This window comes from Pongo abelii, chromosome X (assembly GCF_028885655.2).
Source record: "Pongo abelii isolate AG06213 chromosome X, NHGRI_mPonAbe1-v2.0_pri, whole genome shotgun sequence".
Taxonomy (NCBI): Eukaryota; Metazoa; Chordata; class Mammalia; order Primates; family Hominidae; genus Pongo; species Pongo abelii.
This window is the reverse complement of record NC_072008.2, coordinates 24,710,238-24,723,273: the sequence shown is the minus strand read 5'-3', so window position 1 is coordinate 24,723,273 and position 13,036 is coordinate 24,710,238. Positions and strand designations below refer to the sequence as shown.

General features: G+C 41.6%; 1 protein-coding gene across 7 annotated transcripts in view; it reads left to right on the top strand.

Moving 5' to 3' along the window:
- Positions 1 to 13,036, top strand: part of PCYT1B (phosphate cytidylyltransferase 1B, choline) — a 114,489-nt gene that overhangs the window by 55,414 nt on the left and 46,039 nt on the right. For all 7 annotated transcript variants that reach the window (XM_054544424.2, XM_024240718.3, XM_054544427.2 and 4 more), the window contains one exon: positions 9,554 to 9,670. In XM_054544424.2, coding sequence (XP_054400399.1) covers positions 9,554 to 9,670 — 117 coding nt within the window. The remainder of the gene's footprint in view (positions 1 to 9,553; positions 9,671 to 13,036) is intronic.

The following is a 13,036-nucleotide window of genomic DNA, read 5'->3' as shown; positions in this document are numbered from 1 at the left end:
TGGCATAACTCTATGGTTTCTTGTTGCCATTGCAGAAAACAAAACAAACAAACAAACAAACAAACAAACCAAACAAGAGAATCCATGGAATGAAGAACGGTTTGCTTAATAATAATAATGGATACTTATTAAGTACTTACTATGTATTAAGATCTTTATATGTATCATGTCATTTCACTATCACAACTCTGTGTGATTAGTAGTTTTAGTATTTCACAGATGAGGAAATGAAGGTTTAGAGAAGTTGTGAATCTGCACAAGGTCATTCACTACTAAGTGGCAGTGGTTCACACTAGAGCCTGCATTAGAATCTACTAGAGGGCCTCTTAAAACCCAAATGGCTGGGTTCCACTCCTAGAGTTTCTGATTCAGTCCAACTGGGGTGGGGCCCAAGAAATTACATCTCTAACAAGTTTCCAGGTGATGCTACTGCTCCAGGGATCACACTGGGAGAACCATTGGTAAGTGGTAAAGTTGGGATTTGGTCTCAAACCTCCTCAAACCTCTTGGTCTTAGAGCTTGACCTCTCAACCATGACACTGTGCTTCCTATAAGAATAGCCTTCAATAGAGTGAAGTGAGGAGCAGAGTAGGCAGAGTTAGGAAGCTTTCGTGTGAGCTGCTTTTGAAAAAGGCAAAACAAGGTTGGGGAGGTAGCACAGAGCAGCCAAAGCTGTTGTTCCCAGGCTTTGGTGTACAAAGAATCACCTGGTATGCTTTTTAAACAAGCAGATTTCCTGTTTCATTCCCTTCTTCCCAAATCTGGGATGGGGCCCAGGCAAGGCATCTGCATTTTAAACAGACAGTCAGGGTGATTCTAAAGTTAGTGGTCTGGAGACCACACACAGAAATACCAACCCAGCAATATATCCAAGGGATGCCAAACAAAAGTCCAGGTGGCTGGCCGGGCATGGTGGCTCATGCGTGTAATCCTAGCACTTTGGGAGGCCGAGGTGGGCAGATCACCTGAGGTCAGGAGTTAGAGACCAACCTGGCCAACATGGTGAAACCTTGTCTCTACTAAAAATACAAAAAGTTAGCCAGGCATGGTGGCGCATGCCTGTAATCCCAGCTACTCAGGAGGCTGAGGCAGGAGAAACGCTTGAACCCAGGAGGCAGAAGTTGCAGTGAGCCAAGATTGCACCACTGCACTCCAGCCTAGGTGACAGCGCAAGACTATGTTTTAAAAAAAAAAAAGCCCAGGTGGTTATGAAGAAAACAGACTTGACCTAAAGTTAAAGGATGAGCATCAGGCCCAAACTGAAAGGACCTCTACCTTTCTAGGGAAAGGAAAGGGAAGTAGAACTTACTATGTATCTGTATATATCTGCTCGATGTGATGCTCTGTACTCTTTGCAAAGACCATGTGAGATGACTATTATTGTATCCTTTCTAAAGAGGAGAAAAAGGAGACTGGCAGAACTGAAAAGTAACTTGTCAAATGTCCTAGTTGACTGGGTAGAGCTGGAATTTGACCCCAAGTCCATTTCGCCTTAAACCCCTGCTTTGCCTACTGCAACGATCTGCCTTATGAATCGTGGTCCACAGCAGGCCATGGAGCTAAGTGAAAACATGCTCAGACAGTAGCTGTGATCTTCTGTAGTGGCAGGACTATGCCATGCTCACTGCTGTTTCATCAGCATCTAGAGAAATACTTGTTGCATACGCTGCGCTCAATAAATATTTTGTGAGTGAATGAATGAAAGTTTGGAGGCAGGCGGGTCGCCTAAAGTCAGGAGTTCGAGACCACCTTGGCCAACATGATGAAACCCTGTTTCTACTAAAAATACAAAATTAGCCAGGTGTGGTGGTGCATGTCTGTAGTCCCAGCTACTTGGGAGGCTGAGGCAGGAGAATTGCTTGAACCTGGGAGGCAGAGGTTGCAGTGAGCTGAGATTGAGCCGCTGCACTACAGCCTGGGCAACAAGAATGAAACTTCATCTCAAAAAAAAAAAAAGAGCGTGGGACAAGAGAAGTAGTTCTTCCTCTGGAAATAGAAGCAGAGAGAGTTTGTTCTGGTATTTTGAGCTGGTATCAAGCTAACTGGGTGAAATTGAGCACCTGTACATTGCCTGTTGCCAAGCAGTTTAAGCAGTAATAAGATGGTGGTGTATTTTGAAATAATACAGGTCATTAGAGGGGGAGTGAGATGGAACAAAGATGAACTCCTGATCTTTAGAAGAGAAATTCTGCCCACTAACCTGAGGTGATGACCCTGGGAAATTATCTAAGAAAATCCGTGATGTTGATGAGTACCTAGCCAGGGTACTTCTGTTAGAAATTTCTTTATTTAGAACTTCAAATATCAGGCCAGGTGTGGTGGGTCATGCCTGTAATCCCAGCACTTTGGGAGGCCAAGGCGAGTGGATCACTTGAGGTCAGGAGTTCAAGACCAGCCTGGCCAACATGGTGAAACCCTATCTCTACTGAAAATACACAATTAGCCAGGTGTGGTGGTGTGTTCCCAGGTGATGCTGCTGCTGCTACTAGTCCTGGGACCACACTTTGAGAACCACAGCATAAGAGCAACTGTTGGCAGTGGTTAGAAGGAGTGGTAGGGAGATTATCCAATATCATAATTGTTGGAGCATTGTACTGTTAGCAGAAAAGCTCGGAGAATTTTTAAGAATCTTGCTGTTTGATTACTATTTAAGAAAACAAGAAAAACATTACTTTTTTGAAGGGTTTGTTCAAGAGTTTCAAGAAGGGTTTGGTCAAGAAGGGTTTGGTTTCAAGAGTTTCAAGAAGGGTTTGGTTTCAAGAGTAGTAAGCAATTTACCTGTTTGTGGCACTGTCTTCAGCGTGCCCTCAAAAAAGACAAAACATAGCAGAAATTGGTATTTGGTAATGCTCTTCAAGATTATAGTTTTTTGTTTGTTTTTCTTTTGTATTTTTAGTGGAGCTGGTTTCGCCATGTTGGCCAGGCTGGTCTTGAACTCCTGGACTCAAGTGATCTGCCCATCTCAGCCTCCCTAAGTATTGGGATTACAGGCATGAGCCACTGTGCCTGGCCTAGATTATAGCTATAACTGGACTCTCTTACCATCTCCTACACTAGCCATATTTTGTGACATAATATAATTGCCTAAAATGTGTTTTACAAATTTAGAACTGCCCAAACAGGGGCTGGGGGTACAAATTCTAGAAGAGGTAATGACAAATGCTGCCCATAGCTCTTAGCTTTTTGACCTTGTTTGTGAGGTCACAAGGGTGATGAAACTTCAAGAGAAAGAACAGAATAAATCAAAAAAGCAATCAGAATTGGCATCTTTGGTCTTAGCTAGTCCAGCTGTGGAGCTATGCACATACATGGTGTTGTATATATTCTGATGCATGGAGAATAAATCCTCTGTCTTGACATAAAGGAAAAGTCCAGGAGATTGTTTCGTAGGTTCCTTTTCATTAAAACTGCCTTTCTTTTCTCTCTCTCTCTTTTCTTTCTCTTTCTCTTTCTTTCTTTCTTTCTCTCTTTCTTTCTTTCTTTTTTCTTTTTGACAGGGTGTTGCTCTGTCACCCAGGCTGGAGTGCAGTGGTGCAATCACAGCTCACTACAGTCTTAACCTCCCAGGCTCAAGCGATCCTCCCAATTCAGCCTCCCAAGTAGCCTGGACCACAGGCATGTGCCACCATGCCTGGCTATTTTTTGTATTTTTTGTAGAGATGGGGTTTCACTATGTTGCCCAGGCTGGTCTCAAACTCCTGGACTCAAGCCATCTATCCACCTTAGCTTCCCAAAGTGCTGGGATTACAGGCATGAGCCACTGTACCCGGCCCTAAACTGACTTTTCTTAAAGGGAATCTCGGTTCTGATTTTCTATTTTCCTTTTCAAAAAGGAAGTTTGTATTATCTGTTTCCACAGTGTGTAGAATTTCCCTGACTACATTTTTCAAGAGCCGCCTTAATGAATCTGCCTTATTCATGTATCATCTGTGATGTAATTTACTTAATAATTTTTCTTTACATATACTCAGTGTTCTAAAACTTTAATGTATTTTAAAAAGCCAACATCAACCACTATCATTTACAGAAAATAATATCATTAGCTAGTATCACTGGCTAGTGATAAGCAGAAGGTAACTACAAAGTTTATATAAAACTACATAAATTGTATAAAATAAATATGTAACTATAAGATTTTAAAAGCTTAACTTGTGCCACCTTTTTTGTACATCAGTTATACAAAAAACAGTACTAGTTGCCATAATTACTGGGTGTTTAATAATAGTTTCTGTTTTGTTTTAAAGACAAGAATTCATATCAGCATGTAGTTTTCTAGCAGGTACCAACAAGGTAGAAGAAAGAGTGGTGAGTTTGATTTGCACTCAAACATTATTGTAAATTGGTTGTATGACATTGGGTAAGATGCTTAACTTCGCTGAGCCTCCATTTGCCCATCCATGAAATGATAAGTCTACTTTCACCTGGCTCCCTCATAGGGTTGATGCAAAGATTAAGTGAAATACATGTGTTTTGTGAATTGTATGTATTTCTAAGGTACTGTTTAAATGCCTTAAAATAGCCACAATCCAAGCCTTGTTAATAGCCATAATCAAAGATGATCAATCACTATTTTATTGTTGCTTGAATCTGAAGCAAATACCAAAAAACGTCTAACATACCCCACAATAGTGTGAATTTAAACGTAACGTGGTTGGTGATTGCCTCCTGTTTGGCTGTATGGCAGGTGTGTGTTTAACTTTTTAAACAACTGCCAAACTGCTTTCCAAAGCGATTGTACCACTTTAAATTCCTATGTGCAGTTTATGAGTATTCCAGTTGCTCTGCATTCTCACCATCACTTGGTATGGTCAATTAAAAAACATTTTTTAGCCATTCTAGTGTGTATGAAGTATTACCTCATTGTGGTTTTCATTTGTATTTCCCTAATGACTAACGTTATTGAGGATCTTCTCTTGTGTTTATTTGCCATCCTTGTATTTATTTTCTTTAGCGAAATGTCTGTTCGATATTTTTGCTTTATTTAACTGGGTGGTGGGTTGTTCATCTTACTGAGTTTTGAGAGTTCTTTATATATTCTAGATACAAGTCCTATATTTCGCAAATATTTTCTCCCAGTCTATGACTCACCTTTTCATTTTTGTAAAAATGTCTTTTGAAGAGTAAACGTCATGAGTCTCACAGGTTGCATTTAAGGTGTCACCCCAGGCTCAGTTCTCATCTGGAGGCTGACTGTTGTTAGATCTGCTTCCAAGCTCACTCAGGTTGTTACCAGAATTTATTTCCTTGTGACTGTAAGATCAAGGGGTCAGCTTCTTACCAGTTGTCGGCCAGAGGCCACCCTCAGCTCATAGAGGCCACCTGCAGGTCCTTGCCATGTGGCCCTCTCCATAGACCCTTTCACAACATGGCAGCTTGCTTCTTCAAAGCCACCAGTACAGAAAGACAGTAAGTCTGCTAGCAAGATGGACTCTTTTTCTTTTTTTTCTTTTCTTTTTTTTTTTTTTTTTTTGACAAAGTTTCATTCTTGTTGCCCAGGCTGGAATGCAGTGGTGTGATCTCGGCTCATTGCAACCTCCGCCTCCCAGGTTCAAGAGATCCTCCTGCCTCAGCCTCCCAAGTAGCTGGGATTACAAGCATCTGTCACCACGCCAGGCTAATTTTTTGTATTTTTATTAGATACGGGGTTTCAGCATGTTGGCCAGGCTGGTATCAAACTTCTGACCTCAGGTAATCCACCCACCTCGGCCTCCCAAAGTGCTGGGATTACAAGTGTGAGCCACCACGCCTGGCCAAGATGGAGTCTTATAATGTAACATAATCATGGGAATAATGTCTACCACCTTTCCCATATTCTACTGATTAGAAGCAAGTCACAGGTCCCACATGCACTTCAAGGGGCGGGAATTACACAAAGGCATGGGCGCCAGGAGGCAGAGATCATTAGGAGCCACCTTAACATCTCTCCACCATAGCCATGCAATAGTTGTACTCTGACATCTTTTTTTGTTTTCAATTGGCTCCTGGTCATTGCCAAACCTCCAGCTTCACAGGTCAGTGGTATCTCACATAGATGCTCTGGAGAGTCCCCAGATGCCTAAAAGCATATCCAGAAAAATCTCAAACAAAAGATTAAAACAGATCAACATACAAACTAAAAAGCCATACTCTTTTTTTTTTAAAGCTTTATTGTAGAGTATTTCAAACACACACAGAAGTAGAACAATATAATGAACCTTCCTGTGCCTGTCACTCATACCTAACAACCACTAACCCATGGCCAGTCTTGCACCATGCACACCTCTGTCTACTCTGTCCTCTTGAATGATTTGAAACAAAATCCCAGACTTCCTAGCATTCTGTATATATGTCTGAAAAATAAGAACTCTGGTTTTATTAAACATAACCACTGTATCATGATCTTACCTGAAAAAACAATAATTCTTTGATATCACCAAATATTCAGTGTTCCAATTTCTAATTATCTTATGTCATCATTTATATATAGCTTGTTTGAACTCAATAATGTCCATACTTTACAGTAGGTTGATATGTTTTTTAAATCTCTTTCAATCTGCAGATCCCCGTTTCACTTCTCTTTTTCTTTCTCTCTCTCTCTTTTTTGCCTTGAAGTTTATTTGTTGAAGAGATGAAAGATCAGGGTCCTTTTTTGGCAGGGAGGGGAGTCCTGGAGAGTTTCCCACAGTCTGGAAATTGCTGACACACCACAATTTTTAAAAGTGAGCTTATTGCAAAATCAACTTTGTAAATACTCTTCAGATTTACTAAATGGCCTTTTTCTCAGTAATTACATCTTCTTTCTTTACTTTTCTTTCCTCCCTGCTTCCTGAATTCATTTCTCTTGATCACCTCTGAATCAATAACAAAAAGTTTTACAAAACTGCCATCTGCTTTCCCCTGGGGTTTAGATCTTAAAACAAATTTTCCTCAATTGAATTCAAATTGAATAAGAACATTGAAAGCAAGGCTCCCTCATTAGACAGTTTGTTATTTCAAAGCATTTTCTATTTACTGTGCCTTATTTAGAATACAGCATAATCCTATGAAGGCAATTCTGTTTGTTCAAAATTGTGTATAATTGGAAATAATTGCAATTCCCTATCTGACATAAAGTCTCTCAACTTTTTTTATTAGAGAAATTTAATTTATTAGAAACATTGTACCATCTGAATCTATTAATGTAACATTTCTTTATGTTCCAAATTAATGAGGTTGCATTGCATCAAGAAATAATCACAATTTTAAATCTAAGTCTTAAAGATCATTTAACAGAAGTTGGCATTGATTTCTTTTTTTTTAATTTATTTTTATAACATCAATGTAATACATGCATATATATATATAATTTGAGACATGGTCTATCTCTGCCACCCAGGCTGGAGTGCAGTGGCGCAATCTCAGCTCATTGCAGCCTCCACCTCCTGAGTTCAAGTGATTCTACTGCCTCAGCCTCCCGAGTAGCTAGTATTACAGGTGCCTACCACTATATCTGGCTAATTTTTGTATTTTTAGTAGAAACAGGGTTTCACCATGTTGGCCAGGCTGGTCTGGAACTCCTGACCTCAAGTGATCCACAGCCTCCCAAAGTGTGTGGATTACGGGCTTGAGCCACCACGCCCAGCTATTTTTAAAAGTCAGTAGTACTCTCAGCTTATAAAGAAAACTAGCAGTCCCTTTCTCCACCGTCTTCACCCCTGATTCTTATTCCCTGTAGGCACTCAACACTTGACTATCAACTTTCCATAATGTTGTTGACATCTCTCATCCATTGTCATTGCCTTTCTTGTTTTCTCTGCCCTTGGGAGGATTATATCTTTTTAACTTAACTTGTAACTTTAACTTTTAACTCTTAACTCTTTAACTTTTAACTCTTAGTAATTGTTGTGGTGTTTCTGGGAGAAAGTAGAGATAATGTGTATGTTCAGTTCACCATATTTAACTGATAGTCTTTGTATTTCTTTTTAAAGAACATTATTAGCTCATGCCTGTAATCCCAGCACTTTGGGAGGCTGAGGCGGGCAGATCACAAGGTCAGGAATTTGAGACTAGCCTGGCCCCCATGGTGAAACCCTGTCTCTACTAAAAATACAAAAATTAGCTGGATGTGGTGCTGAGTGCCTGTAATCCCAGCTACTTGGGAGGCTGAGGCAGGAGAATTGCTTGAACCCGGGAGGTAGATGTTGCAGTGAGCTGAGATTGTGCCACCGCACTCCAGCCTGGGCGACAGAGCAAGACTCTGGTCTCAAAAAGAAAAAAAAAAAAGAAAAGGAAACAAAAAACACTATTGTGGCCACATATGTCTCTTTCCTTCTCACTACAATAATAAAATGTCTCTATGTTGTTTGTAGCCGTGGAGATGAGGTAACAAGGGTGCTTAAAATGAGAGCACTTTGATATGAGAAACTACTTCTTTCTCCTGTCATCCATTTTTGAATCTTCTTCTTGGATTTTCACATTCTAGTTCCTTTGTTGAGAGTCTAGAAAGGTGTCATGGTTGGTAAAATATATAGAATTTTCTATATAAATGTAGCAGGCATCTTCCAGAGTATCATGATGGGGATATAACAGAGCTTCAACTTCCTTCCTCCAACCAGTTAAAAAGAATAATTTTGTGACTTGCTTTGTCTACCAAATTGATGGAAGTCTATACCCAATTTCTCTCTCTGACTTGGAGGGGATGGGTCTTTGGCCTGGCTGAGCGATAGTGTTATCCTGGTCTCCTGGTTCCTAGGGGTGCTGTACTGAAGTGTGTCCCTCTTCCTCTTGGAACAGCACTTTTTAGAGCACTATATGCCACTGTCTGTGTGACCTCTTCACTTTTGACCTTTCTTCCTAGGAAGGACTATAGTGCTGGTTGTTCATCTTCAGCCCTGAGCACCACTTCTACATGCAACATTACATCCTGACTCTCCTCCCTTTGAGGCATATGTCCCTAATCTCTTATTATACCAAAGAGGTTAGGGAGTGGCCTTGCAGTGGCATGCTAGTAAAGGTTTAACGGCTGGTCCTCTAGCGGGAAATAAGCCCTGATTTGTAGCATTTGCCAATTTCTGTCATGGAAGCACTCTACCGTGGCTGACTTCAGGCTACCAACGTGACCTGGAGTTGGGAAGAAAGGTGTAAGGTGAGCCATGTGAGCAGATTCCAGTACATCATTGCCTTTGGGAACAGGGACTTGGGGTCTTCATTCAGGACTGCCACACTCAAGGATGAAGCCATTTGCCTTTTCCATTGAGCTCCTCAGTTACTCCTGCCTATGTGTTCCAGCTGGGCTGACTCTGCCGGCTCAGGCACCTAGACTCCACTCTGGGTCAAGAGAACTCCTCAGTGCTCTGTGTTTGTCTCTTCTGTTGGCTAAAATAGTGTGTTCCGTGGTTTGATCTTAATTTTGTTATGTTTTTGCTCCGCTTTGATGTCTTCAGAAGAACCTCTTTAAAATCAATTTCGTGCACTGATATGAAACTGATGGTATGTAGAGATTGTGTCTTATCCAGAAAGTTTCTTACGACTGATGGAAGGTAACTGGGATTCCTCATTCTGCAGTTCTGTTAACAGTGTTTTCTTTCTCCCACAGCTGACAGGCCTGTCAGAGTATACGCCGATGGAATATTTGACCTCTTCCACTCAGGTCACGCAAGAGCCCTTATGCAAGCAAAAACACTGTTTCCCAACAGCTACTTGTTGGTAGGAGGTAAGAAGTGCATTTTCTTTTTGTCTAGAAAACTCTTTTATAATATGCTTTCTGAAAAGAGCCCCTTTCAGTGAGATTCAGTAAAATCTCACATTGTTAATGCTTCCAATTCAGCCCATACTGGCTCGCTTGTTCACTGCCTGAAATTTAAAATGATGTTTGAAAAACCATAGGGGAAGTTACATTATGGGATTGTATAACCCTGATCCTCAGAGAGAGATGGACTGATAGTACCACCAAGGGTAAATGCTTCATGTTTTCCCTTGATGCCTTTCTCCTAGTGTTTAAGGCTTGATCCAAATTATGTTCCTAAAATTTTCTAGAGGGATAAGAGAAGCAATATTATTCTGATTTCAAATCTCAAAGAGCTAAAGGGAGTTAGGATGATGAAGAACAAACAAGGTCATTATCTATTTCTTTTGTGTGACCCGCAGCACTTAAGACAATGTTGTGCTAACACTAGTGGCTTGTAACAGCCCCACTTAGTTGAATTTGTGGCAGTGTGTTAAAGACATGGAGATTTATATACCGAGGTGATCTTGGTTCACAACGAAGGGACCAATTTACTCGCTAAGTCTATGGAAAGAGAAGGATCATTAGATGTGGATTGAAATTTTCCTCCTCCAGGAGGCCTAACTATTTCTTTTCAGCTAAAAGGGATAGTACCTGAGTAGGAAGACCTGTATTTCACTTGTGCAGCTTCTGGAAGGAGCATATTCATTCAGAGTAATCAGTTTTTGTGGCACATAAACTAGGCGCCATCAAGTCTTACACCTCTACTGGGGGAAAAAAGTACTGGTAAGAGACTACATAACTGTTTTTTAAAGAATTTTGTTACCTTCTGCAATTAAAAACCACTTGTTGTTTGTTTGTTTGAGACGGAATCTCATTCTGTCGCCCAACTGGAGTGCAGTGGTGCAATCTTGACTCACTGCAACCTCTGCCTCCTGGGTTCAAGTGATTCTTCCACCTCAGCCTCCTGCATAGCTGGGATTACAGGCACGCACCACCACGCCCAGCTAATTTTTTTTGTATTTTTAGTAGAGATGGGGTTTTGCCATGTTGTCCAGGCTGGTCTTGAACTCCTGACCTCAGGTGACCCACCCACCTCAGCCTCCCAAAGTGCTGGCATTACAGGCATGAGCCACCGTGCCCAGCCAAAAACCACTTGTTGGAAATTTAAGAGGAACTCTTCTGCAGATTTTTCCAAGGGTGGTGACCACAGGACCATTGAATGGAGTTCTTTCCAGAAGGAAGAAATGGTGAAAGGCAATGGTTACTGGGCAAGTCATGCAGAGGGAACCCAAAACAGGCAGAGAACCCAACCCTTGCTTACTTCCCTTTAGCCTGAAAACCATTCCTTGAGAGAGCACTACCACCTGGAGTCTGGTCCTAGGCTACTGGGGCCCTGGAGAGACCTCTGCAGTGTTTGGGTTTTGGTCATTTGGGTGGCCTAAGTTTGGAGGTGGTTAGGTGTGGGTCACAGTTAACAGGAACACTAGCTGTGGCCCTGGGTTATCACATCCAAGGTAAGATCAAAGGAAATGTGTAGCTTCCAGTACGTTCTTGTAAATTGGAGAAGGCAGTCAGTTAATATCAGCAGCTCTCTGGGTCATTAGGCAACAGTGGTTTCACTGACTCACTGATTTCTTCATCCAAAAACTTTTTTTTTTTTTTGAGATGGAGTCTTGCTCTGTCAACCAGGCTGGAGCACAATGGCATGATCTCGGCTCACTGCAACCTCCGCCTCCCAGGTTCAAGTGATTCTCCTGCCTCAGCCTCCCAAGTAGCTGGGATTACAGGTGCGTGCCACCATGCCTGGCTAATTTTTGTATTTTTAGTAGACACAGGGTTTCATCATGTTGGTCAGGCTGGTCTTGAACTCCTGACCTCATGATCCACCTGCCTCAGCCTCCCAAAGTGCTGGATTACAGGCACATGCCACCATGCCTGGCTAATTTTTTGTATTTTTAGTAGAGACAGCATTTCACCATGTTGGCCAGGTCTCGAACTCCTGGCCTCAGGTGATCCACCCACCTCAGCCTCCCAAAGTGCTAGGATTACAGGCATGAGCCACCGCTCCCGGCCCCTTCATCTAACAACTCTTTATTGAACTCTTACTATGTGCCAGGCATTTTTCTGTACACTGGGGATGCAGCCATGAACAAAACAGACTGTCTATGTCCTCAGAGAACTTGGAGTCTGAGGGAGAGGCAGTCATTGCCCACTGAACAAGTAAATATGTAGTAGTGGTACTATGAAGAAATACAGGATAAGAGAAAAGAGTGACTGGGTGGAGGAAGGAGGGATGTTTTATGTATAAAGGTCAGGGAAGACCTCTCTGAGGAGGGGACATTTGTGCAGAGACCTGAATGAAATAAAAGCACTCAAAAGCCAGAACATCCAGTCTTCCTCATGCAGGGTTCTTACCAGTCAAGACGACAGTGTGAGGCAAGCAGAGAAGACATGGTGACATGTTAGTTTTTTGATTTGTGTGTCTTAAGCAGGCTTTCCATAAAAGCACAGATGATTCAATACTCAGGGAAATTAATATGGGCAGAAGTTTGGAGCCAAGAAATAAAGCAGAAGAGAAGGAGAAAAATTTCAATAAGAAATCCTGGACTTTTTAGCAGCTATAGCAAAGGGGGCCACACAGTCATTCTATCACTCTCAAACTCTAGAAGCTGAATTGTACCATCAGGAAGAACTAGTTTTTCCTGCCTGAGTTCTGAGATAACTGTTTCAGAGGGTCACTGTGTAAGGGGCATTGAGTAATCCAAAGAACGATGTCCTCTATAGTAGGTTTACACATAAATTCAGATACTCCCTTAATGGCTATTACATGGGTTGTGGAAGCCAAGGGCATATTGAACTACTCGGATGACCATGAGACTGTATCCTTTGGTAAGTGACAAGGACTGGAGTACAGAAAGAAAATAAAACAATACAGCATCAAGCTATAAAGAAATAGTACGTAGACTTCTGGGAACCGTGACAGAGTAAGAGTGAAAGCTGGGCATGGTGGTGCATGCCTGTAGTGCCAGCTACCCAGGAGACTGAGGCAAGAGGATCACCTGGACCCAGGAGTTCAAGGGCATAGTGAGCTATGATTGTACCTATGCATAGCTATTGCACTCCAGCCTGCACAACACAGTGAGACTTCATCTCTAAAACAAACAAGAAAAACACCAACCATGGGCAACACAAACAATAATAAATAATTTCAGTGTGTTCTTTTCTCTGTAGATTTCTTATTCTTATCATCTCATTTAAAATAATCGAATTGTAATACTATGAAATATCTTCTAACCACTCCGTTAATAAAATTCAATGACATCCTGGCTGGGCGCAGTGGCTCACACCTGT